Below are 18,669 nucleotides of genomic sequence, written 5' to 3'. Positions count from 1 at the left end.
TTATCAGTCATGTGCTTCATGCAAAATTTCCCGTATTTTAATTTCACGTTGATCCTCTGAGTTTCATGGTACTTTTAATTTGAATTTATCAGAGCTAACCAAAATGAATTTGCTTTCCTTACTTTGCTCCTGTTTTCCTCCAGTGCTAGTCTCACATACTCTCCCCGATTGTACTCTTTTCAATAATTTACTTTTTTAAAGGAAAAAACCTCGGTCCCTTGGACCAGTGTTTGTTATCCCCTAACTGTATTTTCAGTGTAAGAACTCTACCAATCCCCTATATAATTCCTAAATTTTGCTTTGGTTCTAACTGTTTTCCTCTATAAAAATGTAATCGACTTCTACAGTGGCCTGCTTTGGTTAATGGTAACCTGAGTAATATCAAACATTTTCTCCCCTTTAGCATTTGGCATTTTGCCTTGCATCTCTTGCCGGACTCCCACGCAAATAATCAGATTCTCCACCCTCAGCAACATGAGCTCATTCATTTGTTTTATTTTTTAGAAGAAAGTTCTTTATAATCTTTAACTGGATTGACAATCCTTTTAAACATCAACTCAAACGCTCATCAGTTCCCACAGGTCGGCTTTTCCTCAGCCCATTATAATCTGGAACAGCTCACCTTATGTTTGTTCTCCCGAAAATGTTTCACAGCACTGTTAATTCAATCGTGCAGGCCTGCTTAGAACAAAACTGAGAAAAAGAGAGCCGATTATTAGCTCATCAAAGCACAAAACATCATCACCTGACAGGTTTTCTCTAAGTGCACTACTACAATTTTAAAGGCCCATTATAGACATGTCCATGTTTAATAAAACCCTCAGGTTCTTCAGCGTCCTGACAGTCTAGAAGTCATACTTCCGTTCTAAAATCATTTTAAAATCTGAAAACACCACACAAAAGCCCACACAAGTGATTTTATGGATGTCCAAGCCCGGCTTTATACTCAATGGGGACTTAAATCCCACAAACAAATGACCAATTCCCTATTAACCTATATTCTCACAGGCTTTGATGTTGATCTCTCCTCTGATTCTGTCCTTCAGAGCAGCTGGGAGATGACGTTTCTGTTCACGACTGCCAGGAGAGCGTCCTGCCAACCACATGACTCAGCTGGTCTTCTAACAATGGAGATTCACTTGTTTTCAGGGTATAAAATAACCAGGGTCAGGGTTCTGTTGGTTGCCAAGTTCCACTTTCATTTTTAGTTTAGGCCCACAATAACATCTTAGTTATGTATCTTTTTTTTTTTAGCTAACCGTTTAATATAAAACATCCAACTTGCATAGAAAGATTAACACGTGAAAGTAAAAATATGAAGAATTGGTGCAGAAACCTTCCAGAGTTCATTCTGGATCCAGGCCACCACGCTGTCCGCTGGCTCTCTCTCTGATTGGAAATGCTCGTTTCCAATCACACATTCAGTGTTCCCACACGAGCGTGGTGGCGATGTGCTTCCCTCAGACCGGTCCTTTCTGTGCCTCAGTGTCCTCTAAGCATGCTTGTTAGTTTAAGCACTCACTTCTCTTTTCTTTTAATGCCACATTTTAATCATCAGCACTTTTCGATGCAGTCAAATCACTTCGTGGCTCACATCCATGGTCACTGCAGAACTTCAGCTTGCAGGTTAGTTCTTACATGTTGCAAAGGTATTTCAAACGGTGAGATCTCTACAAGCACTCGGTCTTAGATTGAGAGAATACATGAGTGAAATGTTTTGTCAATGATTCCCCTGAACAACACCTGAGCCCGTCCACATTTACCTTTAACTCTTCTGTAACAAACCTCCTGACTGACTTTCTTCACTTCCTGTCTGCTACATTTAATGTTTTGTCACATATGCAGCAGAGTTCAAAGGTCTGTGACCCCCAGCCTCACCTAACAAGGACTTCTTCTTATCCAGGTCTAAACTTGCATCTTTTAAGACCTTCAGTGAAAGTTGGTGTATTTAAAATGAACACAGAAGCTCAACAGCACACAGCCATGTCAGGGTGGGACCATCGTTAGTGAACCATGGAGGCAGCAGATTTACCCACACTCGCCTGCCAATCTGTTCCTCTGTAACAAAGCAGCCCAGCGTTGTGTTGCCTGGAGGCTCTCCTTATCGAGGTCAGAGTGACACTGACACTCAGCAGTGCTCAGCCGGTACAGCTTCTTTGTCTCCTGAGGACAAGTCAGGTGAGTAAAACTCTCATTTGCTCATTAAGACCACAGCGACTGTCTGTGCTGATATTTATTCACACGTAATCTTTAACAGCTGAAAGTCCAGGAATCCAGAAGAAAACAGTTCAAATTAATCACGTCTTCATTCATTAAGAGTGTGGAAACATGATCCCAAATCTGGGTTGCCTTTGTCATTACACAGAGTCTGAATCTCTGTGTCATATGTGTGTAACATGATGTTTTCCATAGCTTCAAACTCTGACAGTGTGAATCAGTATTCAAGATGTGTGGCATCATTTAAATGTGTTCGTTTGAAGCGTGCAGGGCTGAGAGCAGGTGAGACAGCACAGTAATCAGAGTAGCTGGTGGCAGTGGTTGGGTGCTGTATCATGTAGCTGCTGTGAGATAAAGCACAGTGTTTGTAATCCAATCCTCCCCAGCAGCAGCACATGCTGCTCGAGTCACTTTGAATCGTGAAAATGAGAGAGTGTGAGGATGATAAAGAGACATACCTGTGCAGGTGTCAAGAAGTGGACTTCCATGCTTGTTGACACAATCTTGGTAGGGGTGGGCGATAGAAACGATATACGATTGAAACGATATAAATTTGGCCAACGATAGGATTTTGACTATATCGCTCTATCGCGATAGCGCATGTTGATGATGTCATCAAGCTGCAGCTGTTTTGGTCGAAAGCATCGCAGCGGCTACAACCATTATCATCTGAAAATTATGGCGACAGTCATAGCAAAGAGATGAAGCACTTTTGAAATATGGGGAAAGCCAAAAACTGCGCTTCCTCCACTTCAGTAACATTGATTCATTAATGTTGAATTCTCTGCAGCTGCTCTGTTCCCATGTTGTTGCAGTATATTAATGACTAACCTCGTATTGTGGATGAATGATCTCAGTTGTTCTCCTGACTGAAGTTTGGCCCGTTTACAGCATCCTGCTGTGATTGCATTTGTCCCTGACCACCAGAATCCTTCACGTTAACTTTTATCGAGTGAAAAAAAGTTAGCGTTCATCACTGTGCTAATGTTATGCTAACATAGCTGTGTCGCTAGCAATCACGTAGCACAACATGTTTAGGTGGAAGCTAGCGAGCTAACTTCCTGTTAACTTCTAACTCCGTTAAATTTAATAAATCCTGTTTTCATGGATGTTAAACTTAATTGTTACAGCTGGTAAAGCAGCAACGCTGATGATTTAATTAAAGATGAAAGAATTTAGACAGTTTTTAACTCTTAGTGTTCGTTTGACTTTGGGACCTGAATAGCGTTGCCAACTCCCTGAGAAATAAATAAGGGACACCTCGTGGCCAGGGCCGGGCGACCCAGTTGTCTTCACCCTTCCCAGTGTGGTGAATTTTTTAGCTCTTTTTTTGTGTGTGAAATTATTTTTTTTAACCATTTGACTTGAATTTGATTTAAGTAGATGCGTATTCTTTGTGATATCAACACATGGGAAACAAAAATCATTTAGCCATTTATTTTTAGCTCAAAATGACAACATTAACACAATAAAACAGGTCTCTTTCTTAAACAGAAGCCTGTCATGCTTAACTTTTGATAATAAAAGTAAATCTTTCTTTAAAAGAACTCTGTCCTGCTTAACTTAAAATTATATAAATTAATAGAAAACAATAGAAAGAAAAATATTCTTGTAACAGTTTACATTTAGTGCATTTAGTGCAATTGGCTTCAGCAGAGGCATTATTTCAGCTTTTGCTCCCGTTTGTAAACCCACTTGTTCCCATGATTACGCATCATAACTCATCATCATTATTCATCTATGTATTACTTTTATGTATTACTCATCTATTTGTTGTAATCATCTATCCTTGCAGTTGTTTATTACACAAAATAAATTATATTATCACACTTCTGGCCACATAGCGCTGATATTCACTGCACATGCCCATTTTAACCTTAACCAGAGGGTTTAAAAACAAACAAACCAGTGTTTACCATATCTGGTTCTGCCGTGGCCTGGTAGACAAAAATTGGTTAAGGGTTCCCCGAGCTTTCACGCCCCTCATGTTCTTCATGTGCCCACCATTAGAAGCATGCCTATGGAAAAAGTGCGCCGGCACACAGTGCAGTGCGCTTTATAGGTGTTATCGTGAACTTTTCCAGCCAGGTGTTTTCCTTTTCCCATTCTTCCCTGCACTTTTGCAGCCTTTTTTTCTTTCTCTGAGAGGCACAAACATTGCTGGTCTAATGCCTGGCTCACACTGTGCGATTTTTGGCCCATTTTGAGCCGATTTTTGAGTCGTGATCGGCCCGATTTTGGCCTTCATCGTGCATAGTGTAGTATACGTGGGGTAACGAGAAGCGATTAACACCTCACGACCAGCTCCCGATCATCAATCGCTCGTGAGGGTGTCACCGCAGCCGCTCACACTGCTCACGCGCAAACACGTAAACGTCGGTGAAAAAGACGGAGCAGCACGGCTGTGCAGCGTGTGATCTGGACACAAGCGATGGAGGCACAACTTGTAGAACTTTGGAAAGCTCATCCGAGCCTTTTCGATGTGGCATCACCAAATTATCACGACCACAACAACCGTGAAAATAGTTGGATTTACATTGCTGCTCAATCACAGCTGCCTGATCATGTTTGTCATTAGTAATTTAGCAATGTTGATGGCGGTGTGTGTCTGTGTGAGTGAAAGACAGAGAGGGAGAGCGAGCGACAGATTTTCTGTTATAACCTTCATTTTATGGAGGCACAGTGTGACTCAGGTCGCATCAGAGCATCGGGCGGTATAGTGTGAGACCCTGCATCGTGACCTACGAACTTATAACCCATGCGAGCCAATCGTGCAGTTTGAAAATCGCACAGTGTTTGCCCAGCTTCAGGTGTACTGTCGTCTGAGACTTGCACCGCAGTGTCGGCGTTTATTTCCCTGTTGGCCATGCTTTTTGTTGTGGTCATCTGTTGTCTTCCGGTATTTTCTCCGCAAGCGACCTTTCCTCAACCAATGAGATGAGCGGTAATCTGAATTGTCATACTCGAATTGTCATAAGTGTGCTGTCAGCTCATTGGTCACAAAGCAGGGGCGGGGCTGGGAATTATGGTTTCAAACAAAGCGTTAATTACATTAAAACTTATAGACTACTTTTGATTCTCACTGTATTACGGGACAAAGTGCGTCCCTTATTAGCTCAATACGGGACGTGTACTTTTGTTTCTAAATACGGGACGATTCCGTTTTTTAAGGGACGGTTGGCAACCCTAGACCTGAATGAATTTAAGGCCATATCGCCCAGCTCTAATCTTGGTGTGTGAAAGGATGTCTGAGGAATGGAAAAGTGTAGTGATGCTCGTTATCCGTAACAAAGGTGAGAGCTGTAGTAACTAAGGGCTAAAGCTGAAGAGAAACCGTGAAAGTACCAGAGAGAGTCGTTGAAGAAAAGCACTGCAGACGTGACGGTGCTTGATTGTGCTGATGGAGGAGGACAGATGGAGCTTCACTGTGTCTTTGTGGATCAGAGGAAGCAGATGAGATGTGGTCATGAGAGGGTGGTGAGGTGTGAGTGCACAGATGGGTTCAGATGAGCAGCAGACTCAGCTCTCTCCTCGCTCCATCCACGAGGTGTAGAGGCTTCAGATGTTCTGCTCCTGACACTGACCGTCTCTCTATTTCCAATCTGCATCCTGGCTTTGATGTCATGTAGCATCATGCATAAATGAAGATGATAAGGGAACGGGTTTCCATGGCAACTGAACTTCCCATGTCCTCCAAACTTCACTCCTTCGTCTCTACATTTACCCCAGTTCTCTTTTTGTGTACTCCCCAAAGTGACCTTCAGTGCAGGCACACCACAAAGGGTTACAGTGTCCACCGTAGCCCAGACTCACTCGAGATGTCAGCGATGCACTGGGAGGCCAGGCGACGGCATGCTGCTCTGGACCGCAGGATGGCCCGAGACAAGCAGCCGGTGAGCAAGCAGCTAACCATACATAAATGTTCACTTATGAAACTTTCCGTGTTTTTAAATATGAAATGACATCAAGTGTAACCAGAATCTGAACATTTTTTATTGGCAACATCTCCAGATTGTATTTACTCGGGAAACTGTAATTAGATCCTGTCACAAACCATCCATCCTCGTCCACTTATATCAGGTCACAGGAGGCTGCAGCCTTTCCCAGCACAGAGTGAGAGGCACAGACGACCATTCACACCCACAATTTACAATCACCAGTGGACCTAAACCCACTAACTGCATGTCTTTCACCACAACAGGTCTTTCATTAAGTTTCAGTGCTTGTAATACTTTGTCCTGCTGACTGATCCATGCCAATCCAAGTTTGTCGAGGCTTCAAGTCAGGAGCTATCACACTTTCAGTTGGAAGTTAAAGAACTTCAACTCTCTGGCTCATCCATTACCCTCCCTGTAACACATTGTTCTGATCATCTGAGCACTGAAGGCAGACTTTCCTCAAACCGTGACGTGTTCTTTAAACTGCAGATGAGTTCAGAGTTGGCTGTTGTGTCCATCTTTCTCTTTACAGTTGGTGCACATGAGAAGCTGTTCTGACACCAATGCAACCAAATCAAATGCAACACAAGAACAACGAGGTAGGAGCAGGCTTTTAACTATCACGATCCTCGAGGTACAGCTCGGGGGGTTGGTGGGGTGGGGCAGCGATCCTCTATATTATCTACTGCCACTTATTGATCACCCAAACATTCATTTGAAAGCCTGATGCTTAGCCTTGTCAGCCAAGCTGGAAAACTGAAAAAACAGTTTTATTTGTTATCATCTCTAAGCCGAATCCTTACTCTGAGTTTGTGTCTGATTTATTGCTCATGGAACAAAACACAGGGAGAAAAACATGTAAACAGGAAGGTGAGACGAGACTTTGACGAGACAACACAGAGACAGAAATAAAACTAAACATAGCAGCCATAACCAAGTTTAATTACTAACTAATAGAAAACTAGAACATAACACAGAAAAAAACACCATAACCTCAAAAGCTGGGTCACATGACCCAGAACCACGACAGTTATTCGACTCAATTGGTTTCTCTCAAAATGTAAAAGAACCCACCCACCACTTTAATCACACTCTAGATCTTGTTTTAACATATGGCATAGAAACTGAACATTTAACAGTGTTTCCTGAAAACCCTCTCCTGTCTGATCATTTCCTGATAACATTTACATTTACAATAATTGATTACGCAGCAGTGGAGAGTAGAGGTTATCACAGTAGACGTCTTTCTGAAAGCGCTGTAACTAAGTTTAAGAATATAATCCAGCCACTGTTATCATCGTCAATGCCCTGTACCAACACAGAGCAGAGCAGCTATCTGAACGCTACCCCAACAGAGGTCGATTATCTTGTTAATAATTTCACCTCCTCACTACGTACGACTCTGGATACTGTAGCTCCAGTGAAAACTAAGGTCTCTAATCAGAAGTACCTGACCCCGTGGTATAATTCTCAAACACGTACCCTAAAGCAGATGACTCGTAATCTGGAGAGGAAATGGCGTGTCACAAATTTAGAGGATCATCATTTAGCCTGGAGAAATAGTTTGTTGCTTTATAAGAAAGCCCTCCACAAAGCCAGAACAGCTTACTACTCATCACTGATTGAAGAAAATAAGAACAACCCCAGGTTTCTCTTCAGCACTGTAGCCAGGCTGACAAAAAGTCAGAGCTCTTTTGAGCCAAACATCCCTTTAACGTTAACTAGTGATGACTTCATGAACTTCTTCACAAATAAAATTTTTATCATTAGAGAAAAAATTACCAATAATCATCCCACAGATGTAATATTATCTACAGCTACTCTTAGTACCATTGATGTTAAGTTAGACTCTTTTTCTCCAATCGATCTTTCTGAGTTAACTTCAATAATTACTTCCTCCAAACCATCAACGTGTCTTTTAGACCCCATTCCTACAAAACTGCTCAAAGAAGTCCTGCCATTGATTAATTCTTCGATCTTATATATGATCAACCTATCTCTAATAATCAGATATGTACCACAGGCCTTCAAGCTGGCTGTAGTTAAACCTTTACTCAAAAGCCATCTCTAGACCCAGCAGTCTTAGCTAATTATAGGCCAATCTCCAACCTTCCTTTATATCAAACATCCTTGAAAGAGTAGTTGTCAAACAGCTAACAGATCATCTGCAGAGGAATGGTTTATTTGAAGAGTTTCTTCAAATAAACCTTTTCTTCAAAGGCTTAGGGAGGGGCAGCCTAATGGGATGAGAGGTAACATTTCCATGTGCTGTTTGTAGCCGGAAGTCAGCATCACTGTGAAGGTGACCTGAAGATGGATGACCATCACAACCCCAAGATTCCCAACAGGTTCTCGGTAGGTATCATTGACTTCCTGTGATGAGGCTTGGCCTGTGATTGTAGACTGGCAATGACTCATTTTCATTACGTTTATCAGGATCAGTCGTCTTAGTAACGGCCCATCTATTACAAATATTGATCTATTATCCATTTCTCTTCCAGTCTCTGCAGTACACCCAGCAGTGGTGAGGACAGCCTCAGCTCTCTCATGACTGTTGCAGCATGTGTGGAAGCAGCTGTTTCTGCATCTATCAGATAATAAATGAACATGACTCCGTCCATGTGTCTGTTACTGGAGTTACAGAAGGACCCTCAGACAGTGTGACACATATTCACACTGAGCAGCGAAGGCAGCAAAACTCTTATGAAGCTTCAGTGCTTGGTCTCTCTCACATGCTCAAACACACAAACAGGTGTCTGACAATGCATGTGTAACACACTGAACACAAAAATCAGGGTGATTGTTACTATCATCACAGTGACAGTCAAGCCAGATTTATTCAAACAGCACTGGCACAGGGCTACTGTGTGCTTTGCAAAGGGAGGAGAGAGAAATGTAAGGCATGAAACACAGATGCACGTATAGCCATATTATTATTAAGTTATATTATTATTAAGAAGCTGCCTTCCTGTGTAAACTTTGCTCTTCGTTTAGCCTTTTCTGTGCCGACTCTCTCTCGTGTCTCCAGTCCTTCCCAGATTTTCCAGTTCCGCCTTCTATCCAGCAGGGGGCGTAACAAATACTTACTGTGCTTAAGTAGAAATTTCAGGTATCTGTACTTTACTCAAGTATTTTGTTCCTGACAACGTTTTACTTTTACTCCCTACGTTATCAAAGAAATATCTGTACTTTCCACTCCTTACATTTACAGAGCAGACATGCTTTTGATTTTAAGGGGAGTTATTTCATCACACCTTCAAACGTCAACAGCAACACGTGAAAGGCCGTGCTGTTCATGCATTAATCACCAGAGGATGTCACAAAATTAGATGAAAGAGGCAAAACTGTGTGAAACAGTCTGGGATTAAAGTGGGCCACCGTTTTTATTTGCACAGCAGCAGCATGACTGCAGGTTGTAAACTGCAGTTGCAGTACTTCAGCATCTGCCAGGAGTGAACATGAATGGATCAGTATTTTTTAAGTGACTTCTATCACTTAAAAAATACTGATCCATTTTATTATTTTTTTTAAGTGACTTCTATCAGGGAGGCAGCACGGTGGCACGGTGGTTAGCACTGTTGCCGCATAGCAAGAAGGTCCTGAGTTCAATTCCAACATCAGGCCGGGGTCTTTCTGTGTGGAGTTTGCATGTTCTCCCCGTGTTTGCGTGGGTTCCCTCCGGGTACTCCGGCTTCCTCCCACCGTCCAAAGACATGCAGCTTGTGGGGATAGGTTAATTGGAAAATCCAAATTGCCATTAGGTGTGAATGTGCGAGTGAATGAGAGTGTGAATGGTTGTCTGTCCCTGTGTGTTGGCCCTGCGACAGACTGGCGACCTGTCCAGGGTGTACCCCGCCTCTCGCCCTATGACAGCTGGGATAGACTCCAGCGCCCCCCACGACCCTGATAAGCGGAAGCGAATGGATGGATGGATGGATGGACTTCTATCAGTTTAACAACCATCAGCAAACACAACAACTGTTTGTTTGCAGTTTGTCTCAGTGTTGTTTAGAGGCTGCATGATAAACAGGTTAGTTTAAAGTAAACTGTGCTGGACTGCTGCTCAGCGGCTGCTGTGCTCATGGTCAGAGTTACGTTACATCGAGTGTAGCAGAGATTAACATGATTATTACAACACGTAACATACCGACACTATGTGACAAATCGTCAGTATGTTACATGTTGGGAATGCTCTGGATTTTTAGCTGATGATGCTGAGATTCATTCACCTTCACACCAGCTGTATAGTGTCTAATATAAGACAGTTTAACAGTATACTGTCAGTGTAGAGGACAGAAATCAGCCCAGACAATTCATAAAACATCAGCTGACTTGTTGAATTCAATTCTTTACATCCACAGAGCCGTGAGCAGCAGTAGCCTCGATCAGCTGATCGCTGAAGCTCTCGATAGAGACGACTGAGTCGTGATTCACAATCAGTCACAGCATCTGACTTTAATGTTCCCCACTTGCTGAACCCTGACTGTGCTCATCTCCCTGTTTAAAGTCACCTCTACAGTGGACGCAGTAGAAAACAGATCTGAATGATTCCTTTCTGCTCATGCTCCATTTGACTGATTCAAGCTGAGCACAAGTAGAAATAAAGTTTTTATTCCCATCTACAAATATTATTTTATTACATTAATATAGCACAAGGTTCATTAAACAGTCAAGGAGTTACTCTGAGTACTTTTCAGTAGGGATGGGTACCGGTATCCGGTCCTGACATAAACGGTAGTAACCAGACCGAAAAGCAGCGCACATTTCGGTGCTTTATTTCCTGAGCTGTGATACACTTTAGATTCTAGCCAATCATTTACGTTTCCGAGGATAGTAGGCGGGTCCAGGTACGTACGTTCTTTTAGAGCAGAGCTACAGATTAAAAATGCCCAAGGCAAAGCGGTCAAAGTCTGGCTGTACTTCACAGCAAAAGATGCAAACTCAGCAGCTGCAACAAGTGCTTTAAGCTGATACTGTGATGCTGTCAAAGGAGGTAACACCTCAAATCTGATGAAACACCTGGTGACACATAGCGTTTTTTTAAAAGCAGAGAAATGCGCCGTATTTGATAGCTTGCTGCGAGACCTCACACCGAGCACATCTACTGCGGGTGTGGTGCCTGTTATCGACCCGGAGTTAGCAACATCCCCCAAGAACCCGAAGAGGAGAGTCCTGGCCCCTAGCCCTGCCAGTGTAGCAGAAATGATGAGGATGATGATGCAGCAGCAGCCGTTCTTCTCTGCGTGAGTAGCTTAATGTTGTTCGTGTGTAATTTACGTTGAGTAGGCTAACCACGTTATTACATTAATGCATGTAAGGTGAACTAGCAAACATCATCATAGCTACATGCGGCTGTCTTCTTGTTTGATGGCAGATACTCCCTTCACCCTGGACAAAAAGGCTAAAATGACCAAAGAAAAAGTGGAAAACAGTTAAACATGAGAGGTTTTTGGACAAAGTTTGTGTTTTTTCCATTGTTTAAGCACCGGCACCGTTTCAAAAGTACCGGTTTGGTACTGGTATCAGATAAAACCTAAACGATACCCATCCCTACTTTTCAGAGCCTGTACTTTCTCACTTTGGTTAACACGAGTATCTGTACGGACACTTTAGTCCAGACTGTCTGTACGTCTGCAGCCTCTCACCATCTCACAGCAGTGGAGCGGTCTGTTTGACACAGGACTGGAAACACTGGGCTGACTAACAAACTTCAACTAGCAGGAGCTGATTTGACGGTTTCAAAGCCACAATGCTGCGGTGCTTCATGCATTGTTGCAGTTGGCTTTGTTTCCCCCCCTGCATTCATTCACCAAACACAGGACTCAAACAGGCACGTAGCTTTATTGGACTTGTGGAGAGGAAATGTCTGTCAGGAAGCTTTACAGGAACCGCGTCATTTCATCAATGCACCAAAAACCAGAACATGGTGTTACTGTGGAGCTGCACTTACATGTTAAGCCAATTCATTTTAACACTGTGAGACCTGCAAAGGTATTTTGCTGCATAAAGTTTCTTAAAGATCTCTTTAAAAACAGCTCCAAAGCCTCACACGTCCACTTCAGTGTAATAAACACAAGAAATAAAGAGCAGGCAGAAAATATACAGAAAACCCAAAAACCCTGAAGAACAGATGTGTTTGTGTGTAAACAGAACTTGGCTAAGGAGAGGAAGAGCAAAGTGATGAAGGTACAATTACTGAACAGCGACGTTCAAACAGAGACGATCAAGTGGAGAATACTTGCTCACGTCTTTTGCAGTTTGGTGAATAAGCTCAAAAAGACAAATACTGAGCATGATGAAGATCATCTAATGATTTATAGGACTCCAGCTTACAGAGGGGGCAGCACATGCTGGACCACACTGGGTGCCATCCTGTAGGTGCTGGGTCAGTTTAATGGACTGACCACAGTGATCAGGGTCACATGGTTACCACGTGACTTGCAGCTCGTCACAGTGAGACCATGTGAACCTTAGTTCAGTGGTTTGGCCCACAGCACTGCTTCACCTTCCTCTCCAGCCCAGGCAGTTTAATCCAAAACCTTCACACTGATTTTGCAGTCATTCAACATCCAGCCGAGACGGCGTCCTGCTCTAAATATTACAAAGCACATTCCTCTACTTCACAGACACGTGCACAGCCTTTGTTATCTGTGCCTCCATCAGGGCGATGCGGCTTGCATGCTGTGTGGTACGGTGTTGTTTGCTCCACAGTCGATGTACTCGTACGTCTCCAGGGACAGCTGCTCATAGCGGGCCAGGCAGAAGACCGTCAGCGATATCCTGCACAGACATCACCACGAAAATCAACAAGCTGGAAACTGCAGACCTCCACAGCTGTGCGTCAGCCCGAGTTTGAAGACACTTCTCCCTCACCGACTCCCTGCTGGGAGCGGAGAAGAAGGATGGCCCACACACAAGTACCAGCAAACACTCATGAAGACCAAAGCAGACTCACTGCTCCTTCAGGACCATCTGATCTGGCTGCTGTTGTACATTCAGGTAATCACTGCTGGCTACAGTCATGTTCATACCTCAGCTGTGAGGTTCAGATTTCAAATAATGTGAAAACCAATTAAAACAGCAAAGACCGACTAAACCACACTGTTAATACAAGCTTGTTAACATCTAACTTTAAAACTTCTTTATTGTGTTTTCTGCACAAACTGAAGAAGATACGAGCTGAAACAAAAACAGGAGGATGTCATACTTACTGTAGGTTCACATATAGAATATGGACAGGCAGCGACTCTTTCTTACAGTAGTTACTGCAGAGGGAGGACAGCAGAAACAGGAGAAGATTCACAAACAGAAACCAGCGGGACAAACTGAGCAGCAGCTGCTGAATGAGAGCGTAACACAGCAGAGCTGGATGCAAACAATACTTTGAACAGTGTTCACCAGCTTTCTACATTAGCTGTGGAAAATGTAACGAATACACATCAGATATATGTCTACAGAGAAAGACTCAGACTTGGATACTTTGTGTCACATCTGCTGTTAGACAGCAAATGCATTAGAACAGATTCAGTGACCTCTGACCCCGCAGTAACCGCTCTGACCATAAATTCGTCCCGCTCACCTCAAATCAGGGTCAGTCAGCTGGATGGGTATCATGAAGGAGTACTGCGAAGAAAGAGATGCGGAGTCATCCTCACTTACTGTGATACTTGTAGAACAAAGTCTCAACAACAGTAATCTTCCTTTAAAAAGCACAAAAATAACAGAAATCAGATCCATCAGTGAGGAAACGGCGCTCTGGACAAGTGAAATATTTACATGTTCATTTTTGTTTCATGAACAAACCAAATAAAGCCGGTGACTGGGACATGTGAAAATCTGTTCTGGTTCGATGGACGTCACATAAATACAGCTGAAAACAAACAAAGTTCACTGCTGCAGTTACAGACACCCAAACATCAGCAGTGCTCTGACAGCCTGCATTCAATCGTTATCTCTCACTCAGCAGGATTCATTAAAGGCAAACATCCTTCAAATAGACTTTTCAGCCTCATACATCTGTCTCACCACAGTAACCATAACAACTAACCTCTCACTGGATGCAGAAAAAGCCTCTGACCATCTAAACTGGACATTTGTCCTGAAAACACTGGAAACATACGGCTCTGGGCCGTCGTTCATCCGACGGATCGAAACTCTACGACAAACCAAAAGCAGCAGTTGTAACAAACACGTTAATCTAACAAACTCACAGAGCTGCTACACAAGGAAGAAAACACTAAAACTCAAACACCCATATGGACTTAACACGTCGCACGCCTGCGTCGCACGCCTGCGTCGCACGCCTGCGTCGCACGCCTGCGTCGCACGCCTGCGTCGCACGCCTGCGTCGCACGCCTGCGTCGCACGTTTCATCACAATCATTTCAACAGCTCATTGACAGGAAACAGTTTCTCCAGTATAACCAACTCAAACACTCCACCAAAGCAAAGTATCAACAACACTCAGCTGGCACAACATCACTGCAGGACAGCATCAATAAAACTGCAAAGTCACCAAAAACACTCTGAATACACGAATACTCCAATCAACAAACAGCAAAAAGACTTCAACATCCACACAGACAGTCCAAGAATAGAGTCTGCACTAACAACACCAACAACTTAAAATACTACAGTCCTCACACAGCACAGGACTGACTGACTCTGCACACATCACTGATGAGCACATTAACACATCCTGGTCTCTCCACCAACGCACAACTTCTGGAAAGAAAAAAAACTACCAAAACATCGCAAACCCTCGACCACAACATCCCGCTGTGCCCCTCCGTCTGTTTACATGGTGATCTGGAAGAACTAAACAAACTCCAAACAGATGAAAACAGTCCTGCTCAACGGGAAAAAGACTCAGACATCCCAAAGCTTAGACCTCCTCACACAGCAGGTATCAATGGAACAACACTCAGCAACACATAAAAACCAATTTGAACACAGGGCTGCTCGATTATGGCAAAAATGATAATCACGATTATTTTCACTGAGATCTCGATTATTTGACGATATTTATTTAACAATAACAATGTGTTGAATAATGACTTTAAAAAATAATATAAAATAGTGCAAATACTGATAACAGTGCAAATGTTTGCAACATAAGAAATAAATGAAAAATGTAAACATCTGTGTTTAGTGAACTTTGCAGTGTTGCTCTGTGGTGCAGCTACGACACTGTAGCAAAGTTTACACACTGTGTCTACTTGATCCACGTCTGACTCTGAACCCATAATGTTTCCACACCACTCAAGTATTTTTACCTCTTTTCAACCAACAGCAGTCACTCTCCTCTCCAAATAACTTCTGCTGAGCTTTCCGAGCTTCCCTCGGCTCCTCTTAATCAGCGGTCTCCAACCCCCGGGCCTCGGACCGGTACCGGTCCGTGAGTCGTTTGGTACCGGGCCGTGAGAGTTGAGGCTCAGGTGTGAAATGTTTAGTTTTCAGGGTTTTTATCGGTTTTCAGCGTTATTTTGTTATCGTTTTTATCGTTTACTTGGTTTTCCTGGGTCTTTCACGTGTGTTATGAATAAATCTTCTTTTTTTCAGTACCAGTACTAGTTTTATTTTGTTGTATTTATCTGCGACACCTTAAAGGCCGGTCCGTGAAAATATTGTCGGGCATAAACCGGTCCGTGGAGCAAAAAAGGTTGGAGACCGCTGCTCTTAATTGTTGTGACACGTGTTCGAAATGCAGAGAGGTGCGCTCGATTCGCCACACGGAGCAGCGCGAGAGTAAAGCACGAGGGAGGGGCTAATAATCGGCTCAGTCATTTTTAATGATCGTTGAAAGCCCAGATCGTAATCGAGATTAAAATTCGATTAATTGAGCAGCCCTATTTGAACATTTCATTCAAATATAAAAGCTGCTGAGCTAATGCCACAGCCGAATACAAACACGCTCTTATTTATCTGCTACAGGTGTGCGCTCCTTTCTCTCACGGCTGTGGTGACTGCATCACATCTCACCGTCTTCACGGACAGAGGTTTGACAGACGCGACGTTCTTAATGGACACCGTTCCCAGCACCGTGCCAAAGTTGAGCGCCTGCACCGTCAGGTTGTAGGCCTGCACCGCTGCAAAGTTGTTATTAGTGATGTTCAGCACGTTCTACAAAAGAAAGCAGAGAAATCATCGCGTCCTTCCCTCCACAGCCCGACTGCTCCATCATCACAGCCCGTCATCTCTCCTCACCGTGATGTTAATCTGCACGCCGTCGTGAGTGAAGTAAACAGAGGAGGAACTGACGGCTACTGGAGACAGAATCACGGAGCGTGGAAACAGGAAGAACAACACCAGGACGCTGACCAGGAGGCACAGCCCAACAGACAAGGCAACATACAGCTTCCTGAGGGAGGACGAAACATGAGAAACAGAAATGCACAACACAACCAGCATCAGCAGCAGTCTTACGTGTGTCTGGGCCTCAGCCTCTGGTCAGTGCAGGGAATGACAGCAACCAGCTTGCTCTCCTGACCTGCAACAGTTGGAACAAGGTTCTTAGATTAGAGAAGAAAGTGGGGCAGATGTGACGTTGTTGGGTCATCAAAGCAAACCATGACTGTGTCAGCCTGTGGCACACCGCTGACCCCACTGGGGGCTTCTCACCCTGTGACAGTGGGGAAGGCTGCAGCCCAACTGTCAGCTTCACAAGTGAAGTTAACATCAGCTTCATCACCCAGCGCTAAAATAAAGGCGGCTGTGTCAATGGGAGGTCCCCACGAGGATATCAAACCACACATGTGTGTGTGTTGGTCCACTACCTCTGGGTATGCGCCCGGTGCCCTGACAGGTGGGACAGTGGACGGTGTCTGCTGAGCTGCATCTCCTGCTCCAGCTGGTCCTCTTGATGCTGTCCTTCTCACTGATAGGCTGGTTGTCATCTTCCTGTCCCGCCCCGCTGGGCTGGAGACAGTCCTTGGAGACATCCTCACACTGGCTTGGAGCAGCTCCCATACCTGAAGAAACAAAAGATTACAAAACACACACACACACAGTACTGTGCAAAAGTTTAGGCAGGTGTGAAAACATGCTGTAAACAAAGAATGCTTCAGAAACATAAACGACTGTTTATTGGCCCCAGATGTGCACTACAGCAGGACGACGAGATGTGATTTAGATTTCTCTTTTGTTCATGTAGAGCACAGGTGTCCAGCTCCAGGCCTCGAGGGCCGCTGTCCTGCAGGTTCTAGATGTGTCCTTGATCCAACACAGCTGATTTAAAGGCTAAATGACCTCCTCAACATGTCCTGAAGTTCTCCAGAGACCTGGTAATAAACTAATCATGTGATTCAGGCGTGTTGACCCAGGGTGAGATCTAAAACCTGCAGGACACCGGCCCTCGAGGCCTGGAGTTCGACACCCCTGTGGGTGCGTTGGGTACAGCTGGCAGATTTTCCAGAACAAATCAGGAGCGATGGGAAAAACAGTCCTCATCTCTGACACTCCTGTAGTAGCTGAAATCCAACAGTTTCAAATCATTTTCTGAATTATAAGGAAAAAAATATTCATGTTGTGGAAGATGGACAGTGATGTGGATGTGCCCGGAAGGCTCAGGCCTGATAAAAGATGTGAGAGTGGGTCACGTGAGTCAGAGTGGGTCACGTGGGTCAGAGTAGATCACGTGAATCAGAGTGGATCACGTGAGTCAGAGTGGGTCACGTGAATCAGAGTGGGTCACGTGGATCAGAGTGGGTCACGTGAGTCAGAGTGGGTCACGTGAGTCAGAGTGGGTCACGTGAGTCAGAGTGGGTCACGTGGACGTGTGACTGCGTCATTAGTAGTTTTCGCTCGTGAATAAAGGATTGCAGCGCCGTGTCCTCAGGCTGACACAGACGTGTTTAAATGCGTTCATTAAAACGTTGCTGTGACAGGTTTGCACGCGTGTCTCTAACCGTCCGTGAAAACGTGCATCCTTAAACTCGGAGTGTGGACGACACGCCTGTGCTACATAACATAAGCGGAGCACACAAACAGCAGCCCAGTGTCTCCCCCCCTGCCCGTGGCAGCACCGGGCTCGGCACGTACCTGGCCGCCGTGGGTCTCTGTTACGGAGCAGCCCGTGTCTGTGTGCTCATTCCTGCTGCACCTGAGCCTCGGCTGGCTAATGGTCGATGACGCCGCTGACCCGCACGTAAACACTTCCTGTAGCAGCTGGCTGCGCTCGTTACGTAGCTGTTATCCCGGCTTCCTCTTTTTTTATCCCAGAAGCTGGGAAGTTCCTGCGTGACCGCAGTCCGGAATATGACCCACAGGTCACTTCCTGTGTTTTCATTCGCTGAATCTGTGAGAGGAAGTGCTCTTCGTCAGCCTGACGTTAGTCCCTGTTAGTTAAACTTCCTGTGATCACTGGGTCATAATAAATGTGCGATTCTGGCTTTGGCAGAACTGGGGTCGCTCACTTCAGCTGGTTTCCTGTAAATGTGGCTTTGAGCGCAGTAAATAAACTTTCTAAAGGGTTTCGGTTGCTCCCTTATTCAGATCGGGTTGCCACAGGTTTGCCT

General features: G+C 44.4%; 2 protein-coding genes across 3 annotated transcripts; one reads left to right on the top strand and one right to left on the bottom strand.

Annotated features, from left to right (window-relative positions):
- The first annotated feature begins 1,325 nt into the window (after positions 1-1,325).
- LOC146520853 (uncharacterized) lies at positions 1,326-8,940 on the top strand. Of its 2 annotated transcripts, XM_085155679.1 has the most exons (5): positions 1,326-2,178; positions 5,972-6,110; positions 6,688-6,754; positions 8,434-8,510; positions 8,657-8,940. In XM_085155679.1, the coding sequence occupies exons 2-5, from the start codon at positions 6,036-6,038 to the stop codon at positions 8,681-8,683; spliced, it is 246 nt and encodes an 81-aa protein (XP_085011805.1). In that variant the 5' UTR covers positions 1,326-2,178; positions 5,972-6,035; the 3' UTR covers positions 8,684-8,940. The 2 variants fall into 2 exon arrangements, with proteins under 2 accessions (XP_085011805.1, XP_085011804.1); XM_085155678.1 differs by lacking the exon at positions 1,326-2,178 and having other exon boundaries at positions 5,752-6,110.
- Positions 8,941-11,977: 3,037 nt separating this feature from the next.
- LOC146520852 (transmembrane protein 106B-like) lies at positions 11,978-18,589 on the bottom strand. The gene is made up of 8 exons (XM_085155666.1): positions 18,194-18,589; positions 16,930-17,124; positions 16,580-16,643; positions 16,361-16,514; positions 16,136-16,276; positions 13,735-13,778; positions 13,367-13,420; positions 11,978-12,935 (listed from the first exon to the last, which is right to left on the bottom strand). Exons 2-8 carry the CDS (start codon positions 17,120-17,122, stop codon positions 12,815-12,817), a joined length of 771 nt encoding a protein of 256 aa, XP_085011792.1. The 5' UTR covers positions 17,123-17,124; positions 18,194-18,589; the 3' UTR covers positions 11,978-12,814.
- Positions 18,590-18,669: the final 80 nt, after the last annotated feature.

This window comes from Neolamprologus multifasciatus, chromosome 4, assembly GCF_963576455.1.
Source record: "Neolamprologus multifasciatus chromosome 4, fNeoMul1.2, whole genome shotgun sequence".
Classification (NCBI taxonomy): Eukaryota; Metazoa; Chordata; class Actinopteri; order Cichliformes; family Cichlidae; genus Neolamprologus; species Neolamprologus multifasciatus.
The sequence above is the reverse complement of the archived record's forward strand: the minus strand, read 5'-3'. Positions and strand labels throughout refer to the sequence as shown.

Excerpts from the sequence above, each read along its gene's own strand:
- LOC146520852 (XM_085155666.1), bottom strand. The coding sequence starts at position 17,122 with ATGGGAGCTGCTCCAAGCCAGTGTGAGGATGTCTCCAAGGACTGTCTC. Across the intron at positions 16,644-16,929 it reads CACCGGGCGCATACCCAGAG|GTCAGGAGAGCAAGCTGGTT; the intron begins GTAGTGGACCAA and ends CAACTGTTGCAG. Across the intron at positions 16,277-16,360 it reads GCGTGCAGATTAACATCACG|AACGTGCTGAACATCACTAA; the intron begins GTGAGGAGAGAT and ends TTTCTTTTGTAG.
- LOC146520853 (XM_085155678.1), top strand. The coding sequence starts at position 5,859 with ATGAAGATGATAAGGGAACGGGTTTCCATGGCAACTGAACTTCCCATG. Across the intron at positions 6,755-8,433 it reads TGCAACACAAGAACAACGAG|CCGGAAGTCAGCATCACTGT; the intron begins GTAGGAGCAGGC and ends TGCTGTTTGTAG. Across the intron at positions 8,511-8,656 it reads AGATTCCCAACAGGTTCTCG|TCTCTGCAGTACACCCAGCA; the intron begins GTAGGTATCATT and ends TTTCTCTTCCAG.